Source organism: Malaclemys terrapin, chromosome 1 (genome assembly GCF_027887155.1).
Source record: "Malaclemys terrapin pileata isolate rMalTer1 chromosome 1, rMalTer1.hap1, whole genome shotgun sequence".
Lineage (NCBI taxonomy): Eukaryota > Metazoa > Chordata > Testudines > Emydidae > Malaclemys > Malaclemys terrapin.
In genome coordinates this window covers 82366187-82391206 of record NC_071505.1, presented here as the reverse complement: position 1 = coordinate 82391206, position 25020 = coordinate 82366187, and the positions used below count along the sequence as shown (strand labels likewise).

At 44.3% G+C, this 25020-nt stretch overlaps 1 protein-coding gene across 1 annotated transcript in view; it reads left to right on the top strand.

The window, feature by feature from the left end:
* The first annotated feature begins 302 nt into the window (after positions 1–302).
* The window catches only part of NDUFA12 (NADH:ubiquinone oxidoreductase subunit A12), a 39001-nt gene continuing 14283 nt past the window's right edge, over positions 303–25020 (top strand). The window contains exons 1-3 of the mRNA XM_054028208.1: positions 303–469; positions 16679–16761; positions 21394–21481. Coding sequence (XP_053884183.1) covers positions 381–469; positions 16679–16761; positions 21394–21481 — 260 coding nt within the window. The 5' untranslated portion in view covers positions 303–380. The remainder of the gene's footprint in view (positions 470–16678; positions 16762–21393; positions 21482–25020) is intronic.

Below are 25020 nucleotides of genomic sequence, written 5' to 3'. Positions count from 1 at the left end.
GCTGCTGCTAGATAAAGGTAAATCTAGGGACTGATACAAACATTGACGTGAGCAAAGAGAGGCCTTTACATTTAACCCTCATCGGGCTCCCAGATCGGCCAGCGCGGACGGGACGGGAGCACGTAACCCCGCGGCACCGACCTGCCCCGGGCTGGCTGCCCAGTACCGCTGCCCGCGCCGGGCTAGAGCGTCTGAGTCGCGGCCAGGGCAGCCCCGGCACCAGTCCCGCCCAGCTGAGTCCCGCAGCCCCGCCCGGAGGCGAGGCCCCGCCCGGGGATGACCTGAGGGGCGCGGCGGGCGGCGCTGTCTGTCCGTGCCGGAAACCAGGTCGCCCGGAACTGTCGGTCGCGGCTGCGCCCGGCCCAGCGGCGGCCGCCAAGATGGCGGAGTACGTGCGGGTGCTGAGGCGGGCGCTGCAGCAGCTCGGGGGTCACGGCGGCCTCCGCGGCGTCCTCTGGCAGCTGCTCAGGTACGAAGCGCCCCCCCCGCGCGCCTGGGGCCGGGTCGTGACACCCCCCCCTCCCGGGAACGGGAGTGACCTTGGGGCAGGGAGACCCCGACCTCCGCTGCGCAGGGAGCGGGGCTGCCACAGCTCTGCGGGGACTAGCGCGTCCCCCTGGCCGCGGGGGGCTCGTCTGTCTGGGGAGGTGCACGCTGTGCGTGGGGGGCTTACTCGCTTTGGCTTCAGGCTCTCCCCGCCCCCAGGGAGCCTGCGGGGGAGGCTGGTTTGATTGTGTGGCTCGACTGGCTGTTCCCGGGCGGTGGGGTTTCTGGGCTTGTTATCGAGCAGCCTTGAAGTACTTTCTTTCCCTCTCCGTTAGCCTGGGTGAGTAACTCCTTAGGACTGGTAAATGAACTATCGTGGTAAGGGAGGGTAAGCGAGTCTGTGTTGGCGCTACTATAGTTTCATAGTGACTGCAAAGCTTCTTTGTGGTGTTCCTGCCTTGAGTGCCCTATTTTCCTGCCTAGATGACCTACCGAGGTCCCTTCCAGTCCCTACACTTCTTGGCTATGTCTAAGCGACAGCTTATTTCCTTATAACTTATGTCGCTCAGGGGGATGAATAAATCATCCCCCTGAGTGACATAAGCTATACCGACATAAGCGCCATAAGTGGACATAGCCATAGAAGTGTAGGACTAGATGGGATCGCAATAGGTCATCTAGGCTGGAAAATAGGGTACTCAAGGTATACTCTTGTAAGCTTCAAGATAGGGTACATTAGAGTCATTGTCTTCTGTCAGGTATAACAGCACATTTTCTTTCTTCATGTGACTTCATGAGGAGAGCACGGCTGTAAGAGTTGCCATGTGGCCGCAGCACCTTTTAAACAGTAGTTGGTAGATAGCAAGTGTGCACGATTCCCATGAACCCAACACTTCACAGACCAAGGCTATAAAATACTTTGATGAAACAATTTTTAAAAGGCCTAACGGACATTCCCAAGTGGGAGCCTACTGATTCTCGCAACTTGAATTTGGTAACAAAACTAATAGGAGGTTCCTATTAGCCCTTCGGGTCTTGCTTTCTGTACCATCTCTTAACACTACTCATTCTGGTAGCCATTACCCCTGCCAACAAGATCAGAGAAAGGGTTCTGACCGCCACCCTGCCTTATATTGAGCATTGGCCTGCTAAACCCAGGGTTGTGAGTTCAATCCTTGAGGGGGCCATTTAGGGAACTGGGGTAAAAATCTGTCTGGGGATTGGTCCTCCTTTGAGCAGGGGGTTGGACTAGATGACCTCCTGGGGTCCCTTTCAACCCTGATATTCTATGATTCTATAATGTTCAGGCCTCCAGCTTTCTGACTCAAATTGTATCTTTCTTAAAGGTTATCACTTCCTTCCTTCCTTCCTTCCTTCCCAGGGCCTTAAAACTTCCTGGGTGTTTTTAGCTACTATTAAGACAGGACTAAGCTGTTTAGAAAGACAAAAATGATTTGTGGCTTTTGGAGAAGTCTGTGTGTCCAGCCATTTCAGCTCAAAGATAAAGTGGCAAAATGATGCATTCGCTGCTGAGTGTACCTATTTAGTGTTTTTGTGCCTGGATATTAGGACTCATTCAAGTAGGGCAGGGGTCGGCAACCTTTTAGAAGTGGTGTGCCGAGTCTTCATTTATTTAGTCTAATTTAAGGTTTTGCGTGCCAGTAATACATTTTAACCTTTTTAGGTCTCTTTCTATAAGTCTATAATATATAACTAAACTATTGTTGTATGTAAAGTAAATAAGGTTTTTCAAATGTTTAAGGAGCTTCATTTAAAATGAAATTAAAATGCAGAGCCCCCCGGACTGGTGGTACGACCCGGACAGTGTGAGTGCCACTGAAAATCAGCTTGCGTGCCGAAGGCGGCACGCGTGCCATAGGTTCCCTACCCCTGAACTAGGGGAATGGTAGTCAATGGCATGCATCTGAAATGTCCCTTTATCTAAAGCCTGTTGGCCTGCTACATGGGGTTTGGTCCTATCTTTATGGATCATTATTTTCTTAATATTGCACCAAGAGCGCAGTGTGTCAATTGCTGCCTAATTAATAGGGCTCATCAGGAAAGATGTAAGGATCTGTGGGGCTAGAATTTTGGACTGTTGGTCCCTGACTGACAGCTGCATCCAGTCGATGGGCTGTGAGGCTTGTGGGGCCAAGCTCCACTAGATGTCATGCTCACAGATGTCCTAACTGGCAGAGCCAACCATGTTCCCTGATTGGCTCAGGCACGCTATTTAAGGTCTTGAGGAAACACCTGCAGGCTATCTGTTCAACTAGGCAGATCTCCGTTTTGCTGTTGCAAATGGACCCTGCTGTGCATTCCTGATACCTTGCCTTACTCCTGGTTTTTGGCTCCAGTCCTGCTCTTGAAACCTGGTCCCACTTCTGATTCCTGGTCCCCTGCTCTGCTCCTGACATCTTGCCCTGCCTCTGTTCCATTAACCCTATTTCAGCTGGCTCACTTGGCTCTGACTAGTGCAGCTCATTATCCTCAACTCCAACCTGATCCTATGGCGTGACACTAGAACAGTTTCTTGCCTTGATCCTCTAGTCTAAATTTGGACCATGTCCCCTCTAACCTAGGCCTGGGCCTTGACCCGTGCCCTGTAGCTGGGATCCTGACAGATGGTCACTGTTAGCCGGTGATCTATAGTTGGTCTGTATGCCACAAACAAGAAAATTGGATGATTTGCCCTCACTGAGCTACTCCAGTGCTCCTCCTCCCTTCCTCTTTTTGGAAACTATCTTTAAATAAGGCTTCTGGAGGTGGAGAGGTACTAAGTCAGTTAGAAGGGGCACTCCATAACTGCAGGCTGTTGCTCTAAAAAGGTTCCAAGGATGCCTGGTTGTGCCCTCTACTTCTACAGTGTTTTCTCTATGGACGCAGTATATTCAGTGAACATGGAAGTTGTGGAGATCGAGTCTTTTTCAGTTAAATGTGAAAACTATTGGAAAATGACTTCTAAGCTCCATGTTACCTAAAATAGATTTTCTATGCAGTGACAGGGGTAATTATGTTCTGTGTAAAATACACATGCTTGTCTCAAAGTATTGTGAATCTTGTTTGAATGTTCATGAAGGGCTTTGAGAACTTCATCTGAAAGGCACTATGTTCTTTATTAGTATTTGCATGTTAATCTTGTTTTTAATACGATTCAGTTCCAGGATCCATTCTTGTTGACAATGTATTTCAAACTGTAGTTTTCCTATAATATTTTGCATTATTGCAAATAACACATGCTGGGTACTATTAATATACTAATAAGGACCTGGATTGGATCATATAAATGGACTAAAATTAGTGGAGAGCATAGTGTGTGTTCCTGATACAGAATGAGGAAACTTGTAACTGTTTTCTTTCATTATACTACTAACTTTGTAACTTTGCTGGGTTTCATATGATTCATAGATTTTTATGACCAAAAAGGACCTTTAAATCATCTAGTCTTTTCTTCTGTGTAACACTGGTGATTGAATTTCATCCAGTTACTCCTCTATTGAGCCGAGTACTTTGTGTTTGACTAAAGTGTGTCTTCCAGAAAGGCAACCAATCTTGGAGATATCAAGAGATAGAGAATCCACCACTTCCCTCAGTAGTTTGAACCAATGATTAATCAACCTCACTATTAAAAAAATTGTGCCTTCCTTATAATTTGAATTTGTCTGGCTTCAGTTTCCAGCCATCAGTTCTTGCTGTGCCTTTCTCTGCTAGATTAAAGAATTAGTACCATGAAGGTAACTATACTCCATAATTAAGTTACCCTTTGATCATCTTCTTTGTAAATTAATTTAGTAGATTAATTCATCACATTACTTAACCTTCTCCACAAGATCAATATTATTTTACATATGGGGTAGTGCAAAGTAAAACTTGTGGTTGGACATGAGACAGGGTCTTAACATCTGAGGACTGTCTGTAAAAACCCGTTTGGATACCAAGAGCTATCCAGTAGAAGGAGAAGTGGGATTTTCTGGGACCTAGCTGAAGTTGCCAGGATTGGATTCTGAAGATACCAGAGACTAGCCCATCAGGGACTGAAGGGGTCCAGGCTATCAGGAAAGTGAGATTGAGACCAAATTCAGAGGACATAGGATCCAGCAGTTTCTGAGAAGGAAATCTGAACTGAGATCTGTAATAAGACTTCCCTGTGCTTGAGAGGGTAAAAAGGGAACCTCTAGATGAACAGTGAATGAGTTCCTTCATGAGTTTAATTGTCTGTAACAAAGTAAGAGTTTGCTAATCAAGTTTGGAGTGGAGTTGTAGTGACTGGGTTTTCCTACAGTGGCCTTCAAAGAGCACCTAGGGACAGGGTCCTTGCAATAGGAAAGCAGAGTGAGGGGACCTTCCAAGTGCAAAGGTTGGTGGTGGCAGCAATTATAGATTCCAAGGCCAGAAGGGACCATTATGATGATGTAGTCTGACCTCCTGTATAACACAGGCCATAGAACTTCCCCAAAATAATTCCTAGAGCAGATCTTTTAGAAAAGCATTCAATCTTAATTTAAAAATTGTCATGATGGAGAGTCCATCACAACCCTTGGTAAATTGTTTCAATGATTAATTACTCTCCCGGTTAAAACATTTACATCCTATTTCCAATCTAAATTTGTCTAGCTTCAACTTCCAGCCACTGGATCATGTTACACCTTTCTCTGCTAGGTTGAAAACTCCATTATTAAATATTTGTTCCCCATGTAGATACTGATAGACTGTACAATCAGTACAGTCTGTCTTACCCCTCTTCTGATGCAGGTCACCAGGTCCTACTTATTGGGCTGTCATTCCTAGCTGCTGCAGTGGGTCACTGTGCCCTAATCATAGAATATCAGGGTTGGAAGGGACCTCAGGAGGTCATCTAGTCCAACCCCCTGCTCAAAGCAGGACCTAATCCCAACTAAATCATCCCAGCCAGGGCTTTGTCAAGCCTGACCTTAAAAACCTCTAAGGAAGGTGATTCCACCACCTCCCTAGGTACCCCATTCCAGTGCTTCACCACCCTCCTAGTGAAAAAGTTTTTCCTAATATCCAATCTAAACCTCCCCCACTGCAACTTAAGACCATTACTCCTTGTTCTGTCATCTGGTACCACTGAGAACAGTCTAGATCCATCCTCTTTGAAACCCCCTTTCAGGTAGTTGAAAGCAGCTGTCAAATCCCCCCTCATTCTTCTCTTCTGCAGACTAAACAGTCCCAGTTCCCTCAGCCTCTCCTCATAACTCATGTGCTCCAGCCCCCTAATAATTTTTGTTGCCCTCCACTGGACTCTTTCCAATTTTTCCACATCCTTCTTGTAGTGTGAGGCCCAAAACTGGACACAGTACTCCAGATGAGGCCTCACCAATGTCGAATAGACACTTCACCGCATATTCTTCATAATTGTATGATTATGATATGCTTATAACGTAATTGTGATGCATGTAATACAAGATAGGTCTTGTGAGGTATCATTGGAAAAGTTATGATTTGCTGAATATGAACTGTGACGGGTTGGATCACAGAAACCCCCTTGGGAACTGCCAACGGATGTGCCAAGAGTACTTCTGCCCCTGCTTTCCCTGCCAGCTCGGGACTCCAGCACCCTGTTTTGCTGAGCCAGACACACCCATCTGCTCCAACACAGACCCAGGGTCTGAACAACGTGCCCCAAACAGCTGCAGACTTAACCAGAAAGCAGCTTCTAGAAGTGTTCCTGTCTTTAACACTCAGATGCCCAACTCCCAGTGGGGTCCAAACCCCAAATAAATCTGTTTTATCCTGTATAAAGCGTATACAGGGTAAACTCATAAATCGTTCGCCCTCTATAACACTGATAGAGATGCACAGCTGTTCATCCCCCGATATTAATACGTACTCTGGGTTAATTAAAAAGTAAAAAGTGATTTTATTAAATACAGAAAGTAGGATTTAAATCATTCCAAGTAGTAACAGACAGAACAAAGTGAATTACCAAGTAAAATAAAATAAAACATGCAAAGCTAAGCCTAATACTGTAATAAAACTGAATACAGATAAAATCTCACCCTCAGAGATGTTCCTATAAGTTTCTTTCACAGACTGGATGCCTTCCTAGTCTGGGCACAATCCTTTCCCCTGGTACAGCCCTTGTTCCAGCTCAGGTGGTAGCTAGGGGATTTCTCATGATGGATGCCACTTTGTTCTGTTCCACCCACTTATATACCTTTTGTATAAGGCGGCAATCTTCTGTCTCTCTCTGGGTTCCCACCCCCTCCTTCTTAATGGAAAAGCACCAGGTTAAAGATGGATTCCAGTTCAGGTGATCACTGTAAAACTTCATTACCCACTTGCCAGCACATACGTATACAGGAAGACTTACAAGTAAAACAGAGCCATCTACAGACAATTGTCCTGGTTAATGGGAGCCATCAAGATTCCAAACCACCATTAATGGCCCACCATTTGCATAATTACAATAGGCCCTCAGAGTTATATTTTATATTTCTAGTTTCAGATACAAGAGTGATACATTTATACAAATAGGATGACCACACTCAGTAGATTATAAGCTTTGTAATGTTTCAGAGTAGCAGCCGTGTTAGTCTGTATCCGCAAAAAGAACAGGAGTACTTGTGGCACCTTAGAGACTAACCAATTTATTAGAGCATAAGCTTTCGTGGACTACAGCCCACTTCCTCGGATGCATATAGAGTGGAATAAATATTGAGGAGATATATACACACACATACAGAGAGCATGAACAGGTGGGAGTTGTCTTACCAACTCTGAGAGGCCAATTAAGTAAGAGAAAAAAAAACTTTTGAAGTGATAATCAAGATAGCCCAGTACAGACAGTTTGATAAGAAGTGTGAGAATACTTACAAGGGGAGATAGATTCAATGTTTATAATGGCTCAGCCATTCCCAGTCCTTATTCAATCTTGAGTTGATTGTGTCTAGTTTGCATATCAATTCCAGCTCAGCAGTCTCTCGTTGGAGTCTGTTTTTGAAGTTTTTCTGTTGTAAGCTTTGTAATGATACCTTACAAGAGACCTTTTGCATGAAGCATATCCCAGTTACATTATATTCATACTCTAGAGAGCTGGTTGTGAAGGGCCTATTCAGGGTAAAGGGCCATTGGGGAAACAATAGGCCTTAGGAGAAGCTTATCCCCCACCTGGTGAGCCTCCCTGAGAATGCTGCTGACAGCCTATGAGTCATAGCTGCTATGACTCAGCAGGGCATGCTTGGGAATGTGACCAAACCACATGACATTGAACTCCATTTTGGTACCTGTATTTTTCCACAAACTGGGCTGGGAACTGAGTTTGGAACAAAGGGTTCCTGCCATATTGAAAAGCTATATAAGGCAGGGAGTGACGACATCTCTTGGCCTCACTCCCCACACAAGAGAACTCCTGGAAACACCTGAGGAATGAAGACTGAACTAGGGGAAGTGCTGGTCCTACGCTAAAGGGATTTCTAGCCTGTGTATGGAAACTTGGTGGACTGTTTGTATCATCAGTGAGGGTGAGAAATTGCTAATTCAAATCCTATCTAGTTTGTATAAGACTTAGTTTGTGGTTTTTATTTAATTTCCTAGGTAACCTGCTTTGATCTGTTTACTGTCACTTATAATCACTTAAAATCTATATTTCTGTAGTTAATAAACTTGTTTTATGTTTTATCTAAACCAGTGTGCCTTTAAGTAAAGTGTCTGGGGAAAATCTCAGCTCTGTGTGCAAAGGCTTTTGCATATCTTTCCTACATCAAGGGGAAGGCAAACTTTATTGAGTTTACATTGTACAGCTCCCCGTGCAATGCAAGAGGGTATAATTTTGGGTTTATACTCCACTGGGGGGAAGGGGCAAGCCTGGGGAGCTGGGAAATTGGCTGTCTGTCTTTGAGTGGCTTAGGTAAAGCACTCAGGTACCTCAGTTGGGTGTAGGGCACCATCTGCTGTTGGGTGATACAGCCAGCCTCTCCAGGCTGTTATCCCCAACAAAGCAGTTTGAGGAGGGGCAGCCCAGCTGGGTGGTTAGAGGGGCACAGCAGTTACCACGGCTCCCAGACTACATCCAGGGCATCACATATTATTCCCAGCTTCTGTTGCAGGTTGCTATGCCTCCCCTCCACCTCCTCCCTTCAAGGGATAGCTATGGAAAGATGAGAGGACAGCAGCCCAGATTTGGGAAAAATGGCAAATAAGGGGCCTCATGGACTACCATTTATCTCTTTCTAATCCAATCTCTATTTTCTGAGGCCAAAAGGTTCCTCAGTGGATACCAGTCAAAACTTTAACCTGATATCACTGCCAAAGGTAAATGTCTCTTTTTCCCAGTGGTCAGGGACTTGACATTTCTAAATGGGAGAAATTTTCACCTGGAAGAGTGGCCTCCTCACTATTACAGGCCTTTCTCAGGCAGCAAAGTCCAGGCAGGCATCATCTCACCCCCCTCCTTTGGGCATAAAAACTCTCAGGTGGCATCAAGCCAACAAAAACAATAGATGTGAACTGTCATCCAACACCCTAAGTGTTCACAAGCAATGCTAACGTAGGTGGATAATATGGTCCCTCTCAAACTAAAAATTGCATGGTCTAAGGGCTTCTCCTTGGAGTTGGGGGTCTTGGATTCAAATCTTTCATGCACTTATAGGAGATTTGATCCTTGGGATCCAGACGCTAAGACAAATCAGTTCCTAGTTACCGTAGCAATACAATGGAAAATTTTATGGAAAAGTGAAACTATTTAGAGTCATCAGAAAAGTTTACTTACAATCCTGGCTCCTGCCAGACACTATAGAAAGGAATACAGCTTACATGGCAAGCAGAAGCTGTCCATGAAGTACAACAGGAGAAAATGCCTCTTTGTAGGTGATAGCTAGTGTCATGGTTACAGGGCTAGCTTCACTCCTGACCCCTCTCTGGTCTCTGAGTGACCCCCTCAGGTCTTAGGCTTTGTCCCTTCACCTCAGGGGGCAGAATCCCATGTTTCTCCCACTCTTGAACAGAATCCTGGGCTCTTGCACCCTGATCTATCATATTTATCCTGCAGGTCCAGCGGAGCTCAGGCACCTGCAGCTCTTCTCTTCAGGAGAGCCTGTGATTTGTGGAGTAGTGATCCAAAACATGCCTCTTAAAATAAAGTATTTTTTAATCTTGATGGGAACAAAGCAAAGCATAGCATGACAGAGAGTTGATTTTAAAAAGGTTTACGCACATCTCTTACCTAGAGTCTTGTCATCTCTTGGCAGAGATCCCAGGTGCTTCTCAGACACCTCAAACTCTGGAGTCTGGGTTCATTTTAGGCCCTCAAGGACTGAGGCAGGGAGAGCTATCTTTTAATCCAGCCAAAAGTCTTTGTTCTCAATTTTCTCTGGGCTTGGATATGCTGCCCAAAACCAGTTTGGTGAGCTCTACAGGCAGTGGTCAAGCCAAAGCAAAAGGTCCTCACATTGTTTCTCAAGAGTTTTATAGCAGCTCCTCAAGTGTTTGAGGGATGTGTTACCTTAAGTTATTGTCCTGCCTTTGTGTTTTTTTTTCCTTCAAAAGACCAGTTGATTGGGTTCAAGGTAGGTATACAGTAAATATCTCAATAACCAGATCAAGGAACAATATTCCTAATTATTGCAGGCAACTCTAAATAGTCACAGTTAGAACATGTGTAGGGTCAGTAGTTGCCCTTGATTTCCTCAGAGCTATTTGCAGGTCTCCCAGCTAGCCCTCATTGGAACTTAACATCCAAATGGAGCCAGACTCTCTCCATTTGGGAGCAAAAGAGCAACCTACAGCTTTGATCAAATTAGGTCACTGAACATTGCCCAGGGGTAGGTACCCTATGGAGCTGTGCAAGAATTAAACAAACAGCTTTGTCCCGTTTCCAGTGTCATTAGCCCATAAAAGGCCACTGTATAAATTAAATCCTTCATCATCCGTTTCAAGTTAGAGCATTCCAACTTGCTCCCCATCCTATTTCTACCTTCAGAGATTTGGGGACAAGCAGAGTAGGGCTTTGTCTGAGTTCCTGAGGAGGCTTGTTTTCAAAGCATTCCCATTTTACCATCCGTGGATAATTCTTACGTTTCGCAGATGGATGGCAGCCTTTTTCTTTTCTCAAATTCAGTCATTACCATTTGATCTTACATGTGCTCCCAAAGTCCCTATCCAGTATTATTGTACCGGTCATACTGGAAAACTGAAGCAAACACAGGGCTACTGTTCCTGGAGTATCTTGGATTCCAGACAAACACAGGCACATGGTGCCTGGAAAGTCAATCATAAGGTTGGATTAAGAATGAATACCATCAAACACAAGGTCTTGTCTTAGAATAACATTAATAGAAGGTAGCCAAAATGAAAACAAGTGGTGTCACAAATAAAAATCCAATTCTTATTGGAGCCTTTTAGGAATTCTGATCTCATACACAGGTATGCTTCAGTGATCCAGAGTTTGAGATACCTGTCCAGTAATTCAAGGTACCCCCTCCACTTTACACCATCTCATCTGTTGGCAGAGGTCTAGTTGCAGTTGTATAGTCTCCACTTCCACAACTGATGAATGCACAGAATAAGTTTTTGTTTTTTTGCGGGGGCAGGTGGGGGAGACAGGCTTTTCCCAGTTCAGTTAAGGGGGTCAGTACCAGAAAGAGGGAGCACATTACAGAATCATAGAATATCAGGGTTGGAAGGGACCTCAGGAGGTCATCTAGTCCAACCCCCTGCTCAATGCTCAAACCACTGAGCTATCCCTCCCGCACTAGAATACAATGATTCATTGAGGTTTCAAAGCACTGTTCTGCCATGGATACGAGACCTGTTCTGGTCATGACAGACATTGTCTGATAGGGTTTTCATAACTGTGATCAGCTTTCCCTTAGAGAGGAAAATTGGGCAGAACAAAATTTCCTATCTCTGTGCAATGCCCACCAGGGGGTGATGAATTCCAAGACTTACGTGGCAGAAGTCAGATTAGCAGAGCGATTGCTAGACCCAGAAATATCTTACCATCATAAGTCAACTTGGGTTGGTGATCTATCTCATCTCTGGAAACCAGTAAATAACACGCCTAGTGGCTTCTCTGTGTCAGGACATAGGATATGGGGTGGTGAATGGCAGCTCTCAGGACAAGAAAAAAATATGAGGGGAAAGCAGAAATTGTGTTGATGCCTTTCTGGCTCTGGTCTCAGGTCTGATTAACCTGCCATTGGATCTTTGGATGTCTCTGAGTCACAGAGGAGGTCTGCTATTGCAAGATTAGTCCTACGTCCAGGACCTCACAGGTTTAAAATGTATACTTGGAGGAAGTGATTATTGTTCTTACATAACCTAAAAGATAAGTCAACAAATAACTTATTCTACTAGCTGGTGCAAAGTCCATAGTTAATTACCATATATAACTAGTGAAATAATAGTTTTGATTCCCCTGGGAGGGCTTTATTGTGGGTGTATAAGAATACCCAAACAGGTCAAATCTCTGTAATATAATGTTCTCAGCATGTTAAAGAAAAATAAGTTTTTGTACAAATCCCAGCATTGTATACTTCCTTAAGTCATCAACCATATTAAAACCCCACAAAGTCATAGAGCATGACTTTAGAACCTCATTCTTCTTCTTGAAGCACTACCCAGAAAGAACCTCTGCATGAGGTGGTGGTACACTTCCTATCCATTAGAGCAGACCTTCTAAAGGCTACTATCTCCAGTCAGAGATTTTTAAATTTGAAGTTGGGAGCTTTTTCTGATGAAACCCAATATTGTATTTTTACTTCAGATAGTAATTACACCTTAGTAACTAGGAGAAGATAAATATATTTATATATAATTTTGGATATCCACATTTAAAGATGCCTTCCTACCCTTGGAGACACATTGCGATTAAAAATACTATTGGAATTGATCTATGGACCTTAGCATAAAGAATAGGAAACTTTATCCGTGCTTACCTTAAAATGTCCTTTCTTTGAGTAATAAGATCCACAGATCAAACCAACTTGGAGGCAAATGGATCATCAGAACAGAGATGGAAATTGACATCCAAAGACTTGGTTTGTTGACAGGTGGAATTTACCATCCACTGAAGTAGAAGAATTTTTTTTCTCCCTCCACGTATATTTAACACACATTTTTAATTGGGGAAAGTAGATTTGAATTATTCTGATTGTGAAAATTATCTCAACTGGAGGAAATTTCAGGGGCAGGGCATTCCCCTGTGCTAATAACTGACAGGTCTGCTTCTGCCACCAAGCTGCAAACAAGCTGAAGAACTGATTGTAACAGATTTGTGGATATTATTATTCAAGAAAGGAATCTTTCAGATAAGCACAGACAAATTTTCCTATTTTGTATATGTATTAAAAGAAGCTATTTTTTTTTTCATCCTAATCATGGGCTCTTTAATGGAAGCATAACCTTAAATTTAAAGTACTAATTGATAGAGGCAGGCATTTAAATAGATATTTTAGTCTGATAAAATTGGTTCAGTTGTCTTGTAAAGCTTTCTGGAGAATATAGAAGGTGGCATACTTTGAACAGACATAGGAAACATTTAATTGCATAAAACTAACACTGAGTTTAGCAAACAACCCCCAACTGTTGCACATTGTTTCAACGTAGACCATGTGCTATAGAAAAATCAATTTGCCAGTTAGGGTCCTATTTCTGACATTCTTACAGGATATTTTTATCCATCTGGTCCAAGTATTGGATAGCTAAATCAAAAGTTTAAATCTAGAAGATTAAAAACAAAAATTGTATCATGAAATTTTTCTCTTTTATGAACAAAAGACTGAACTGAGTCAGGTGAAATATTGCTAAAGATTTTTGAGGCAATTCAATACCAATTAAAAGAATGAAGCTGCTTCAGCATATGTCCTCCATGTCTGATTCTTATAAACATGAAAGCTTTTTTTGTGATTCTGTTTAACAGCATTCAAAGATAAGGGGAAACTAAAAATGTTCAATTTAAGGGGAGTGATATGTCACTGCAGATGGGAAAACACATCATGGTATACATCTATTAAACATGGAATTTGTTCCCTCTGGGTATGCCTGATCATCTGTTGAACTCTAAATGCCATTTTAGATATTGTCTCACTGCAATTTTCAGGTTTTGATGATAAACGTAGTAAAATGATAGTTTGTTACCATTTTAAATCCAAAATTACTCCTTTCCACTCAGCAGTTAGTTGTATATTTCTATAATCTATCTGCTGATTTTTAAAAAAACAGTCTTACCGGGCTCATGAATCTTATTGTTCCGCTAAATAAAATGCAGGAAGTTCCTTAAAGTAATACTGTCTGTTTAAATGCGCACTTCAGTCTGATATTTTATTTCCTGTTATTTACAAGCACTACCTGAAACAGCTATAACAGAAAGCTTTGTTTGTGAATAAACTCTCAGATAGCACTGTACTATTCTCAACAGTTTCTTTGAATTTGCTAATATAGTAGGTTAAAAATTATCCAGATTAAATCAATCCTTCCATACTCCTTCAGTGTCAGCAACTACAACACAAAGCAAAATGACTGCATTCCCCAACTCTTTGAGAACAAAATTTCGTATAAATCAAAACATTGCATATATATAAATAGATACTCTAAAAATCTTAAAATGAAAACTAGGTGCCTTGAAATGTCACAAGATTAAATTGAAACTCTAATAGTGGATCTCCCTAACGGCAACTCCTGGCGGTCCTAGTAATGAATTGTATTAAACCTTTGGGATCCCTTTTTCACTGACTGCCATACATTTTCTCACTTCCTGGACAATACAGACTTCCAAGTATGTCAGATAGCAACTATTGTCATCTTGAAAAGGGCAAGAAACTTTTAGACAGAAAAATGAAATTGTCCCTTTAACCTGGGTTTAAAGTATTTAAGGACCCAAATTCTGCCCTCACAGAGTTGCTGCTTCAGTTGAAGAGACGGCTGAATAGGCATGCAGCAATTACAACAAAAGTTAGTAATTGTAGCCTAGACTAATGTCAGATGTAATTCCACGTAAATCAATTAATTCTTATGTATATGGAAAAAAAATTTCAGTGAACCAGTTCTGAAGATTTTCTTGTGTTAAAGGTGTGAAGTTTTTCAACAAAGTTATGGAAAAGGTGATAGTCACCATGTTTTCACATGTTCTGGAACCATACTGTAAATATGAAGATGGGACAAAACCTAACAAGTAAACCATTTAACAGCAATTGGGGGTACCTAATTCTGACAATCATTGTCAGCAACAGTGCATTTTCCTACTGTGAATGGGTACATAGGGGCTAAGGTTATTTTCAAGGCAGCACAGTGAGACAGTGACAAAGATGGGACTAGAGTTTAGGAGATTTTGGCTCCCAATTCTATGCTTGGTCCACTAGAACTCACTGTTTCTATGATGGAACACATCAAGTTATAGTTTGATGCTAGTCATTCTTAACATGATACAACATTTATCTCTGTTTTAACACATAACCAAATAAACAATTAAAAGTAGATGCACTTTCCTAAAACTAGGTCATATCATTTAATATAGCATATAAATCACTTTATCTTCACTTGGAAGCCAACTACTTGCCATTGAAGTTTGTATCAATACCTTTAACTTTTTTCCCATCATTTTGCATTTCATTGCATTTTATCATGTAATTAAAGACTATATCATAGAACTACAGCACAGACTTCTGCTACTTGAGGTACCAGACTAACTGATAACAGTAGTCGGGTTGTCTTCCTCTATGTGAGGAAGACAGTAGGGCGAGTTGAAGCAGACATTTTTCCAGTGGATTTCACAGCTATTTGCTGACAGCAGAAGAATTTTTAATCTTGGGTTCTATTCCACATTCTGAGGGGAGTGGTCCCTAGTGGTTACAGGCATATTTGCCCCCCCCCCCCCATCTCCCCCGCACACCGACACTTCTGCTTCTGGTCCCTCCAACCAGTGTTATCTTGGTACCTCCATCACCCTTGCCACCCCTCCACGGACCTGGTTCTAGTTTCCTCTGTATTCCAGTCAGGCTGTTGCCTCCTCCTTGCTGCGTAGGTACCAGAACCGGGAGCAGTGAGAGCACTGGAGAGAATCGCCCTGTTCTCAGTTTCTGTGCCTGTTACCATAGTGGCTCCTGGCTGCAGGAAGCATTTACATAGAAAGTTCTGCTCAGCCTTTGGCTGGAGCATACTCCAAACAAATGGAATCTTTGTAGAATTTAGCTGCCAAAGTCTAGCAAGTCTCTACTGAACATGTGTGAATTTAAGATTTTTCAGAGGCTTACAACTTAACCAAAATTGGGTGGATATTCAGTACTATGGCAGAAGGCATATCCCTGCCAAATTTCAAGTCCCTGCTCCAAAGCATAGAGCTTCTCAATTAAACATTTGAGATTTTTTTTTTTTTGAAATTGGGGAAAATCCTATTTTTCCATAATTCTTCTGAGAAATGCCTGAGCTGTTTTTGCTGAATTTTTCCAAAAAATTCTGTAAGGCAGACTCCCTGCTTGGACAACATCAGTCCATATGGTTAGTTTGGCAGAGTTTTAAGCCACTGAGAACCAGGTCTTATAATAGAAAGTGTCAGGTAGCCATAACTGTAAGTGATTGTAGTAAAGAGGAAATAATCATTTGAAGGCATGTCCCAAACTATTTCTCATGTTTGTGATTTTGATCTGAACAGTATGCAAGCCCTGCATTCACTTAAGTATTACTATGCTGGTAAAATGTACTGTACTTGATGAGATTTGAAACCAACGTCTTGGCCAGTTGTGGCTATTAAAGATCACAAGGTATTTTTCATAAGACATGGGAAATGAACCCTGGTGTCTTTGCTATATTCAAACTCTGCTACAATCCTTACAGCTTCAGGTATATACAGTATTTTTCATGTCCTCCTAAAATGTTGTGTAGTATTGCTCTTTGCTGTGTAACAGTGGCATTGTGTCAGAGTTGGCTGCACTCTAATGGATGGTAAAGTAATTCCTGCATTCTAATGGGGATGGTAAAGTCCTGCAAAACCTTACTTATGACTCTTCTTGTGGAAGTCAGTGGGATTATTCCTATGATTAAACTACAGGCCAGATCCTGCAAACCATCAGTCTGAGTTGCTGATGTGCTTTGGGATCATTCCATTTTAAAGGTACTTCATTGTATAAATGGGTGTTCTAAATTCACCTAATTGTAAACTATTTTTACTGTATTCTAATAAAAGATAATGTTATTTGTAATTCCTTCCAACTGAAATGACTGTCTTGGGAATTCACAGGGTCAACGATTTGAAGATCGGTGCTCTAGTAGGTGTTGACAAATATGGAAACAAATACTATGAAGACAAAAAGAATTTTTTTGGTATGTATACTAAACTGAATATCCTAGTAACTTCATATGGTTTATCTAAATTCTGCTTGTGAAATGGAAATTAAATACATTGCATGGTTTCCTTATGCATGACTTGCATGTATTTTGGAGACCACTCCCCTAATTCAAACACTTTGCAAGAAGTTGAAGCTGGCATCAAAATTGGCAGATTTAAGCTAATTGGGATACCTTAACTGTTAGTTTCCATTGTTTTAAAATGATTGGGTTTCTTATTTAATTTTAACGGTGAACATTATGTCTTTTTAATGGTGTTTTCCCACTAACTACAGCATTCCCTTAAGAATTTTTATCCTTAAGATACTGATATATACACTCTCAACTTTGACTTCTCATTAACTTTTTTTTTTTTATTTGGGAATATTTTTATTCTAAAATAGTCATAATTTGGGATTGTGGAAAGGAGTAGTTTAGGGAGGCATTCTCCTTTCCTCTTCATTTCTCTGAGATCTGCAGAAAGAGACCCAGGTGCCTGTGTACCTCCTAGGCTTCCCTTCTTAGGAGGGATTTTATCTTTTGGGAACCTCTTGGAGAGGCATAGGAGATAGGGCTCTGCTTAGATAAGGTACATCAGTACCCTGGTGAGTCTTAAGAGGTTTGTGGGAGGAAGGGTAAAAATCCACCTCTTGTAAGCATCAGTCTCCTAAACAGAGGGTTTCGGATAGGCTGACCAGATAGCAAGCGTGAAAAATCGGGACGGGGGTGGGGGGTAATAGATGCCTATGTAAGAAAAAGCCCCAAATATCGGGACTGTCCCTATAAAATCACCCTTGTTTCAGATAGCTCTCTGGCCTCAGAAAACCCACAAGAAGGGGGGCAAATGCCCTGTCATCTTCCCCACAGTTCCAGCCCATTGCTATGTACCAAGCAGTAGCTAGCTTAGTCTCATGATGGTTGGGTTCCCTTTTTGTGTACAGGAGTGTGTAGGTTTGTCTACAGTAGAGTTCTTGAATTGGTGCCAGTTAGCTTGTTAGCTAATGTGTTTGTAAAGTGTCCTGACATTTACAAACACTTGTTCTAAGTGCAAATGCAGGTGGTTTACCCTGGGTGATTGACAATCAATTAATGTGAGTTAAAAACTCTAGTGTAGACAATTAGCAACCCCTCGTTTGCCAGCAAAGAGTTGCCATTAGCTAGAGGTTGCCGATAAGTGGATGGCCAGCTTGTGGGGCTGCAGCCAGGGGTGTGTCTTCACTGCATGAAGGCAGTAGCAGGGCGTAGTGCTGCAGCCCAGATGCTGGGGCTTTCTACAGGGAGTGGAGGCACCGGGCAGGGCTGGCTTTAGGCCGATTCAGCCGATTCGGCTGAATTGGGCCCTGCGCCAAGAGGGCCCCGAGCTGCAGCTGTCCACCCCGCCCCCAGCTCACTTCCCCCTCCTCCCCTCCCCTGAACGCTCCGCCCCCTCCCCTGCTTCCTGCGAATCAGAGATTCGCGGGAAGTCTGAAAAGAAGCAGGGGCGGGCTGGCAGCACAAGGTAAGCTGGGGTGGTGGGGGCGCGAGAAGGGCTCTGGGGAGGCGCGGCCCGTTCCCGCAGGCCCCAGCAGCTCTGGCCCGGCTTGGCTCCAGCCCGGCCCCCGCAGCGCGGCCCGGGTCTGGCCCGGCCCAGCCCCCGCGGCGCGGCCCGGGTCGGCTCGGGTCCCCCCGGCACGGCGCGGCTCGGGTCTCCCCGTCCCCTCCCCCCCCAGCGCGGCGCGGCTCGGGTCTCCCCGTCTTCCCCTCCCCCCCCACCCCCACCCCCGGCGCGGCTCCGGGTCGGACCCAAGCCCGGCAGCCCCGGCCGGAGCGCGGCTCGATTCCTGGAATCGGGCCCCGCTCTTGCTAAAGCTGGCCCTGGCACCGGGATCCCACAGAGCTTCACAATACTGCTCCCTGTGCTCTGCAGAGTTTGGGGCTCAGCACATCCCAGCGCTTCCTTCCTTGGGTGCAGCCGAGTGAGCACAGGGAGAGTTACCATGCGGCTCCAGCATCTGGTCTGCAGCCCCTCTCCCCATTACTGTCCTTCCCACAGCCTCCTCTCCCAGCACGTAGCGCACTACCTCCTGTGCGATCCCCATGCACAGATAGGCTTCTGGGGCTGTAGGCCCAGAAGGAAGCATTGCAATGGGCTGAGCACCAAGCACAGGCAGGTTTGTAGCACTTCCTTCCCTGGAAGCTGCAAAACCTTTCTGTGGCAGGTGCTTAGCTCATCCTAACCAGTGCTGGTGCTAGGCATAAGCAGACTAAGCAATTGCTTAGGGCCCCAAGCAGCTCAGGGGACCTGCATTCACTTTTTTAGTATGTGTTGGTGGGGCCAAAAATATTCCTGCTTTAGGGCCCCCAGTGGGCTAGCCCCGCCTCTGGTCCTAGTTAGGGTTACCATAGGCTCTGGGAGGAGGAGGTCTGGGGTGCAGGTCCTGGGCTGGGGATTAGGGTGCAGGAGGGGTGCAGGTTCTGGGATAGAGTTTGGGTGCTGGGTGCAGGCTCCGGGCTGGGGCAGGGGGTGGGTGTGCAGGAGGGGGTGAGGGGTACAGGCTCTGGGATGGAGTTTGGGGGTGGGAGGTGGTGCAAAGGGAGGGGTGCCGGCTTTGGGAGGGAGTTTGAGGGCAGGAGGGGGTGTGTGGGGGGGAATTTGGGGATAGGAGGGGGTGCAGGGGTGAGGGCTGTGGGTCTGAGGATGAGGGGTTCATGATGCAGGAGGATGGAGCAGAGGATTAGGGTGCAGGGGGATGAGGGTTGGGTCTGAGGATGAGGGACTTGGGGAATTGGAGAGGCTCAGGGCTAGGGTGGAAGGGAAGGGTAAGGGCAGCCTGCCTTGCCATTAGTGGATGGGGGGCACTAGGACTCTGGGGCAGCAGACAGCAGTTGCTGCCTGGAGGGCGTAGGAATGTGCTACTCCAGCAGCACAAGCAGGCAGGGGAGATAGGCGCTGCTGCTTTCTTCCTGGCAGGGAGGGGGGGGGGACCCGCGGTGGGGGGGACGGGGATGCGTAGAGGGGGGGTGGCAGATGGAGGCCGGGGCCCGCTCCAGGCAGGGCCGTGGGAGAGACCCAGCTCCAAATACCGCTCCCCCACCCTCAGACATACCCCCACCCCATCCAACCCTCCCCCTGCTCCCTGACTGCCCCCCGGGACTCACCTTACCATGCAGTGCAGAAATAAGGGTGGCAATACTGACGCCGCTAAAATAACTTGTGACTCCTCTGCAACTCCTTTTTGGGTCAGGACCCCCAATTTGAGAAATGGTGGTCTCACCTGTGAAATCTATGTAGTATAGGGTAAAAGCACACACACGACCAGATTTCACGGTCCGTGACGCATTTTTCATGGCCGTGAATTTGGTAGGGCCCTAGCTATTAGGCATTCACTTGTAAGAGCTCCAGATTCACCCATTTAAAAATAAATTGGAAATAAATACAATATCAGTGGAAATAACCCTTATGTGCAGAAAATCCAGAAAAATCAAAGGTTAATATGGTTGTTTAAAAATGTACATCTATATTAATCCCAGAACGTGCGTTCGTAATGGTAAATAATATTTATTACTAAAAATAAGCAAATAATAAACAGAAATGACGCTCACGCTGAAACAATAGGCAGTTAGCAGCTGTATGTAGGTTGCTCTCTGGCAGAAGCTACAACCTCTGTGTGTCTGAATGTCCAGACTCACTGTGACCTTTGGTTTCTGGCTCTGATCTAAAGGGGACATGTTTATGGCAGCCTCCACTCCTCCATAACTTTAAATTAAATTAAATAATGGAGATATCCCATCTCCTAGAACTGGAAGGGACCTTGAAAGGTCATCGAGTCCAGCCCCCTGCCTTCACTAGCAGGACCAAGTACTGATTTTGCCCCAGATTCCCAAGTGGCCCCCTCAAGGATTGAACTCACAACCCTGGGTTTAGCAGGCCAATGCTCAAACCACTGAGCTATGCGCTGAAGGTCTTGGCCAGGTGGTTGCAGTGATCTGAGAGAGACATAAAGGCCCTGGAGCAGCTACCAAGATTTCCAAGCAGCTCTGTTTAGGGATGGCCTGCTTGCCTCATGTGAGAGTGGCCCTAGAAAAGGTGAGGCAAATGAGACCTGCCTCATTGTTTACATCCTGGCTCAGCTGTTTTTATAAACAAAATTGCTTGCCAGAATATTTGGACTTTGAGCCCTAGACTTGACTTTGATTTGAATTCTGATTTGAGGAAAATGGCTGTGTTGAGTAACGAGCTTGCATGTTTCAGAATTGATATTGCAGTTCTTCCGGAAACTTGGCTCTCACACACAGGCTTTGTAAGGGAGAAGGACTATACTATTTCCTGGCATGGCAAACCTTGAAGGAGTAAGGAGAGAGTATGGTGTAGGTTTTGCTATCAGAAATGAACTTACGTTATCATGTGAAGGTCAGATTGCAGCATCCATATGTATCATGACACTTCGTGTTAATCTAGACCTCATCCGTGCATACACCATGCTCTGTAAAGAGCGATGGTGCCATTGAGCAAAAATAAAATATTGCCTCTGGTGAATTGGGGTTATGTCTGTACAACATGCTATTGAACTTTTAACTATAATTATCTTTCATTTTTTATTTTGGGAATAATTATTTGTAGCTAATACAGTGTTGTTTGTCAAATTTAAGGTCGACATAGATGGGTTCAGTATACTACTGAAATGAATGGCAAAAATACATTCTGGGAAATGGATGGAAGCATGGTGCCACCGGAATGGTAAACCAACTAGTCTAATAATATTCATTTTGTGTGTGTTGTATGATTGCATATTGCAAATTCTTCTACATAAATTCTTAGTTACAAAGCAGATGGAGGTAAACCTAACCTCAAGGCAGCATAGTTTTCCTGGACTCTGCCTTTCTGTATAGGGTGAAAGTCCTTCTGGCCAGACTTTTATTTTTAGTTAAAAAACTTCTTAGTTTATGGTTTGAGAGCACAAAGGGAGTGGCACCACTGAGTTCCCAGGAGAATGTTTCTTTAGAAAAAGGGTCTCCATTCATGAACCCAGCCACGTCCCCAGTCTTCTCAGCCCTCCAGAACTATGGATCCCCAAACATGCAAGGTTATGGCACTTACAAGAACCAGGAGTATCATGGGGCACATGTGATTACAACTGAAATAACTAGCGCAGTGGTGGCCAACCTGAGCCTGAGAAGGAGCCAGAATCTACCAATGTACATTGCCAAAGAGCCACAGTAATATATGTCAGCAGCCTCCCCATCAGCACTCCCTCTTCCCCCCCCCCCCCCCGAGCCTCCCACTCACCAGCAGCCCCGCTAATCCGCACCTCCTAATGAGCTGTTTCATGGCATGCAGGAGGCTCGGGGGCGGGAGGAGCAAGGGCATGGCAGGGGAGGGGATGGGGAGGGGTGGAGTAGGGGCAGGGCCTGTGGCAGAGCCAGGGCTTGAGCAGTGAGCTCTCCCCAGCACACTGGAAAGTTGGCGCCTGTAGCTCCAGCCCTGGAGTCGGTGCCTATACAAGGAGCCGCATATTAACTTCTGAAGAGCCACAGGTTGGCCACTCCTGAACTAGTGATAACTGAAGTGACCTAGAACAGTTGATACTACTACTGGGTGTACTGAGACTTGGGTTAAGGCCCCAGTCCTCAAGCTGGTCCATACAGTCAAACCCCTATGCACATGTTAAGGCCCCAGTCCTGCAGGTTGCTCCATAAGGCAGAACCCTGTGCCCACACAGAACTCCACTGAATTCCAGGGGGGTCTGCTTAGATAAAGGAGGCTGCCCATGTGGGAGAGCTTAGAGGTTAGGGCCCAACTTGTTAAATGCCTTCTGGGACATGTAGGACCTTCTGAAAGTCAGAGCAGGCAAGAATGGCTCTCTTTTACTCTGGGACAACACATTATGGACCCTATTACTGATTGGGGCCTACAGGCAAATAACTTAAGCTTTAAACTTAATCTCCCCACTCTCCAGGCTTCCATCTTCTTTCATCCCCTATTCAGTCAAAAGCTGAGGAGAATTTATGTATGCATGGAGAGTCCAAACTGATTTTTAAAAAGTTGTGCATATGCTAGTGTTTGAGTCCTTAAAATTTTTTTTAAAAAGTGTCTGAACTCAGGGCAGTGGAAGGCCTCAAAAGGGCATTGGGGGAGTTGGGAGTAAGATTGGGGCAGTGTGGGAGCTGGGTCAGGACCCAGAGAGCTGGGGGTGATTCCCCACAGAGCCTGTCCCATCCCCACCTCCTTCCTACCTGTGCCTAGCTCCTACTCGCTACTGTTGGGAACTCTGCTGTCCAGGCATCCCTGCTGCCCAGCTATATATCTGCCCCAGGCTCATAGTGGCTCCAGCTCCTTGCTCCTCTGTCTTGTCCTGGCTGCAGCGTCCCTCGTGTGCCCTCCACTCTCTTGCCACTGAGCGCCCCATTCTATTTCTAGCACCATCACCTGATGGCTCAGAGAATGCTCTGCAGCTAGCGAGGCAAAGGAGCTGCCTGGCCCAGGATTGGCAAAAGTACCAGTATGCCATTCTAGCTCACCCCAAAAATCCCAGAAAACTGTTCCGGAGTGTTCTGGCATGATTTGAGTTTTGTGTATGTGGTTACCTCCTGAGGAATAGTTGCATTAAAATTTTGTAGGGTGAGGAAATCTGGATGAAAAAACTCATTTCCCATGTACACAGTGTAAAATTTTGATTAGGTTTCAGTTGGGTAATTGTATTTTGTGTATATATCAAGTAAAACAGCTTTAAACCTTATTGAAGTAATGGAAAACACAGCTGCACAGCTAAACTCCATAATGTCACTGCTATATTTTTTCTTCTATCTTCAAATAAAATTTCAGAAGAGTTAAATGCAAGAACTTACACAGTGCAGTTATAAGTTTTTTCAAATTTGAACATGCAAAGTTGGGAAAAGTGAAAATTCAAATAGCAACATTAATTCAGTCAGTGTGTATGGAGTATTTTAAAATACTAGTAAGAATATTTAAATTGTATACTTAACATATTATGTTCAATGTGTTTTGAGTTAATGTTTCTATTGGAACCTTAACATAAGTCTGGAAATACAAATTTGCACCATAAAATTGTACAGTATTAATGTAGGGTTTTGCATTTAATAGAAAACAATTAAACCAACATTTCAGGATAGATCATTCAGTCCATAATCTGAGACATTTCTGATCAGCTACATCACAAATGGAAGATAATGTTCTGGGATTTGCAAACATGAGAGCGATTTTTCTGCAAACAGAAGTCGTCTATTTCAAATCCTGTAGTTGGTTTTGAAAAATGGGCCAAAAGTAGTTTTCCTGTTAATGCATAAATTAGTTGTTGGCCACTCTTGGTAATCTGTATAATAAATGCTCTGCTACGAGCAAAAGTTTTGATATATCTCACTTTTGTATTTACTGGTGTGTACTTTACCTGATCCTTTTGGTTATGAAGGTAGCTTTGCTGAAGAATCTTTCCCATCTTCCCCCCAAAGGAAAAAGGATTCTGCAACCCTGCCCTTGCTGATTAAGGCACTGTGCCACCAGTCATCAGTTCACTGCCTCTTATTGAGTGGAATGATTACCTTCATTTCTCTCACTGAGGCCATGATTCTGCGTCGTGCTCTGTGTAGAATCAGTGAACTGCCCTTGCAGATCACAATACAGGATCAGGGCTGTAGCTTTCTATTCTTCTACTGGGAAATACAATTCTCAGAAGAATATTGTTTGGGCCAAATCTCTGCGTTGCCTGGGAATCCCTATAATCCTCAGGTCTGAACCAGCACTGGACTGAGCAACCTGGCCTGGACCCAACATTTTACCGCTATATCTGAACCTGGCATTCACAAAGGCATTCATCTTTACTCTCACCAAATTGACCTTCTCGTGAGCATCAGTGCAAGGAAGAGGAAACTGGTGCTAACTTTGTTCGCTGTGGGCTAAGTAGTGCCTCTGCATCCTGTCATAGTAATAGGGGTGAGACTTGTAAGGAGAACGGGACTGAGAAAATTCATTGCTGACTTTTCTGGGTCTGTTAGATGAAGTCCAACACAGAGCAGCCCTATTTCATTTGCAGCAGAGCAAAATATATGTCTGCTTCATATGCAGAGAGCGATGAGAACTAAATCGTTTTGAATAAAATAAAGATAGTCTGGAATGTAGGTTTTCCCCTCGCTAGGAATTTCTCCCATATATAATGGTACCACTAGTTAGGCTGAATAATCTGTTTCCTCTCAAATATTCAGCTTCCTAACCTATTCATAGTGTGGTCTGCCTGAGAAGAGTCATCCTTGTGCTTACATGAC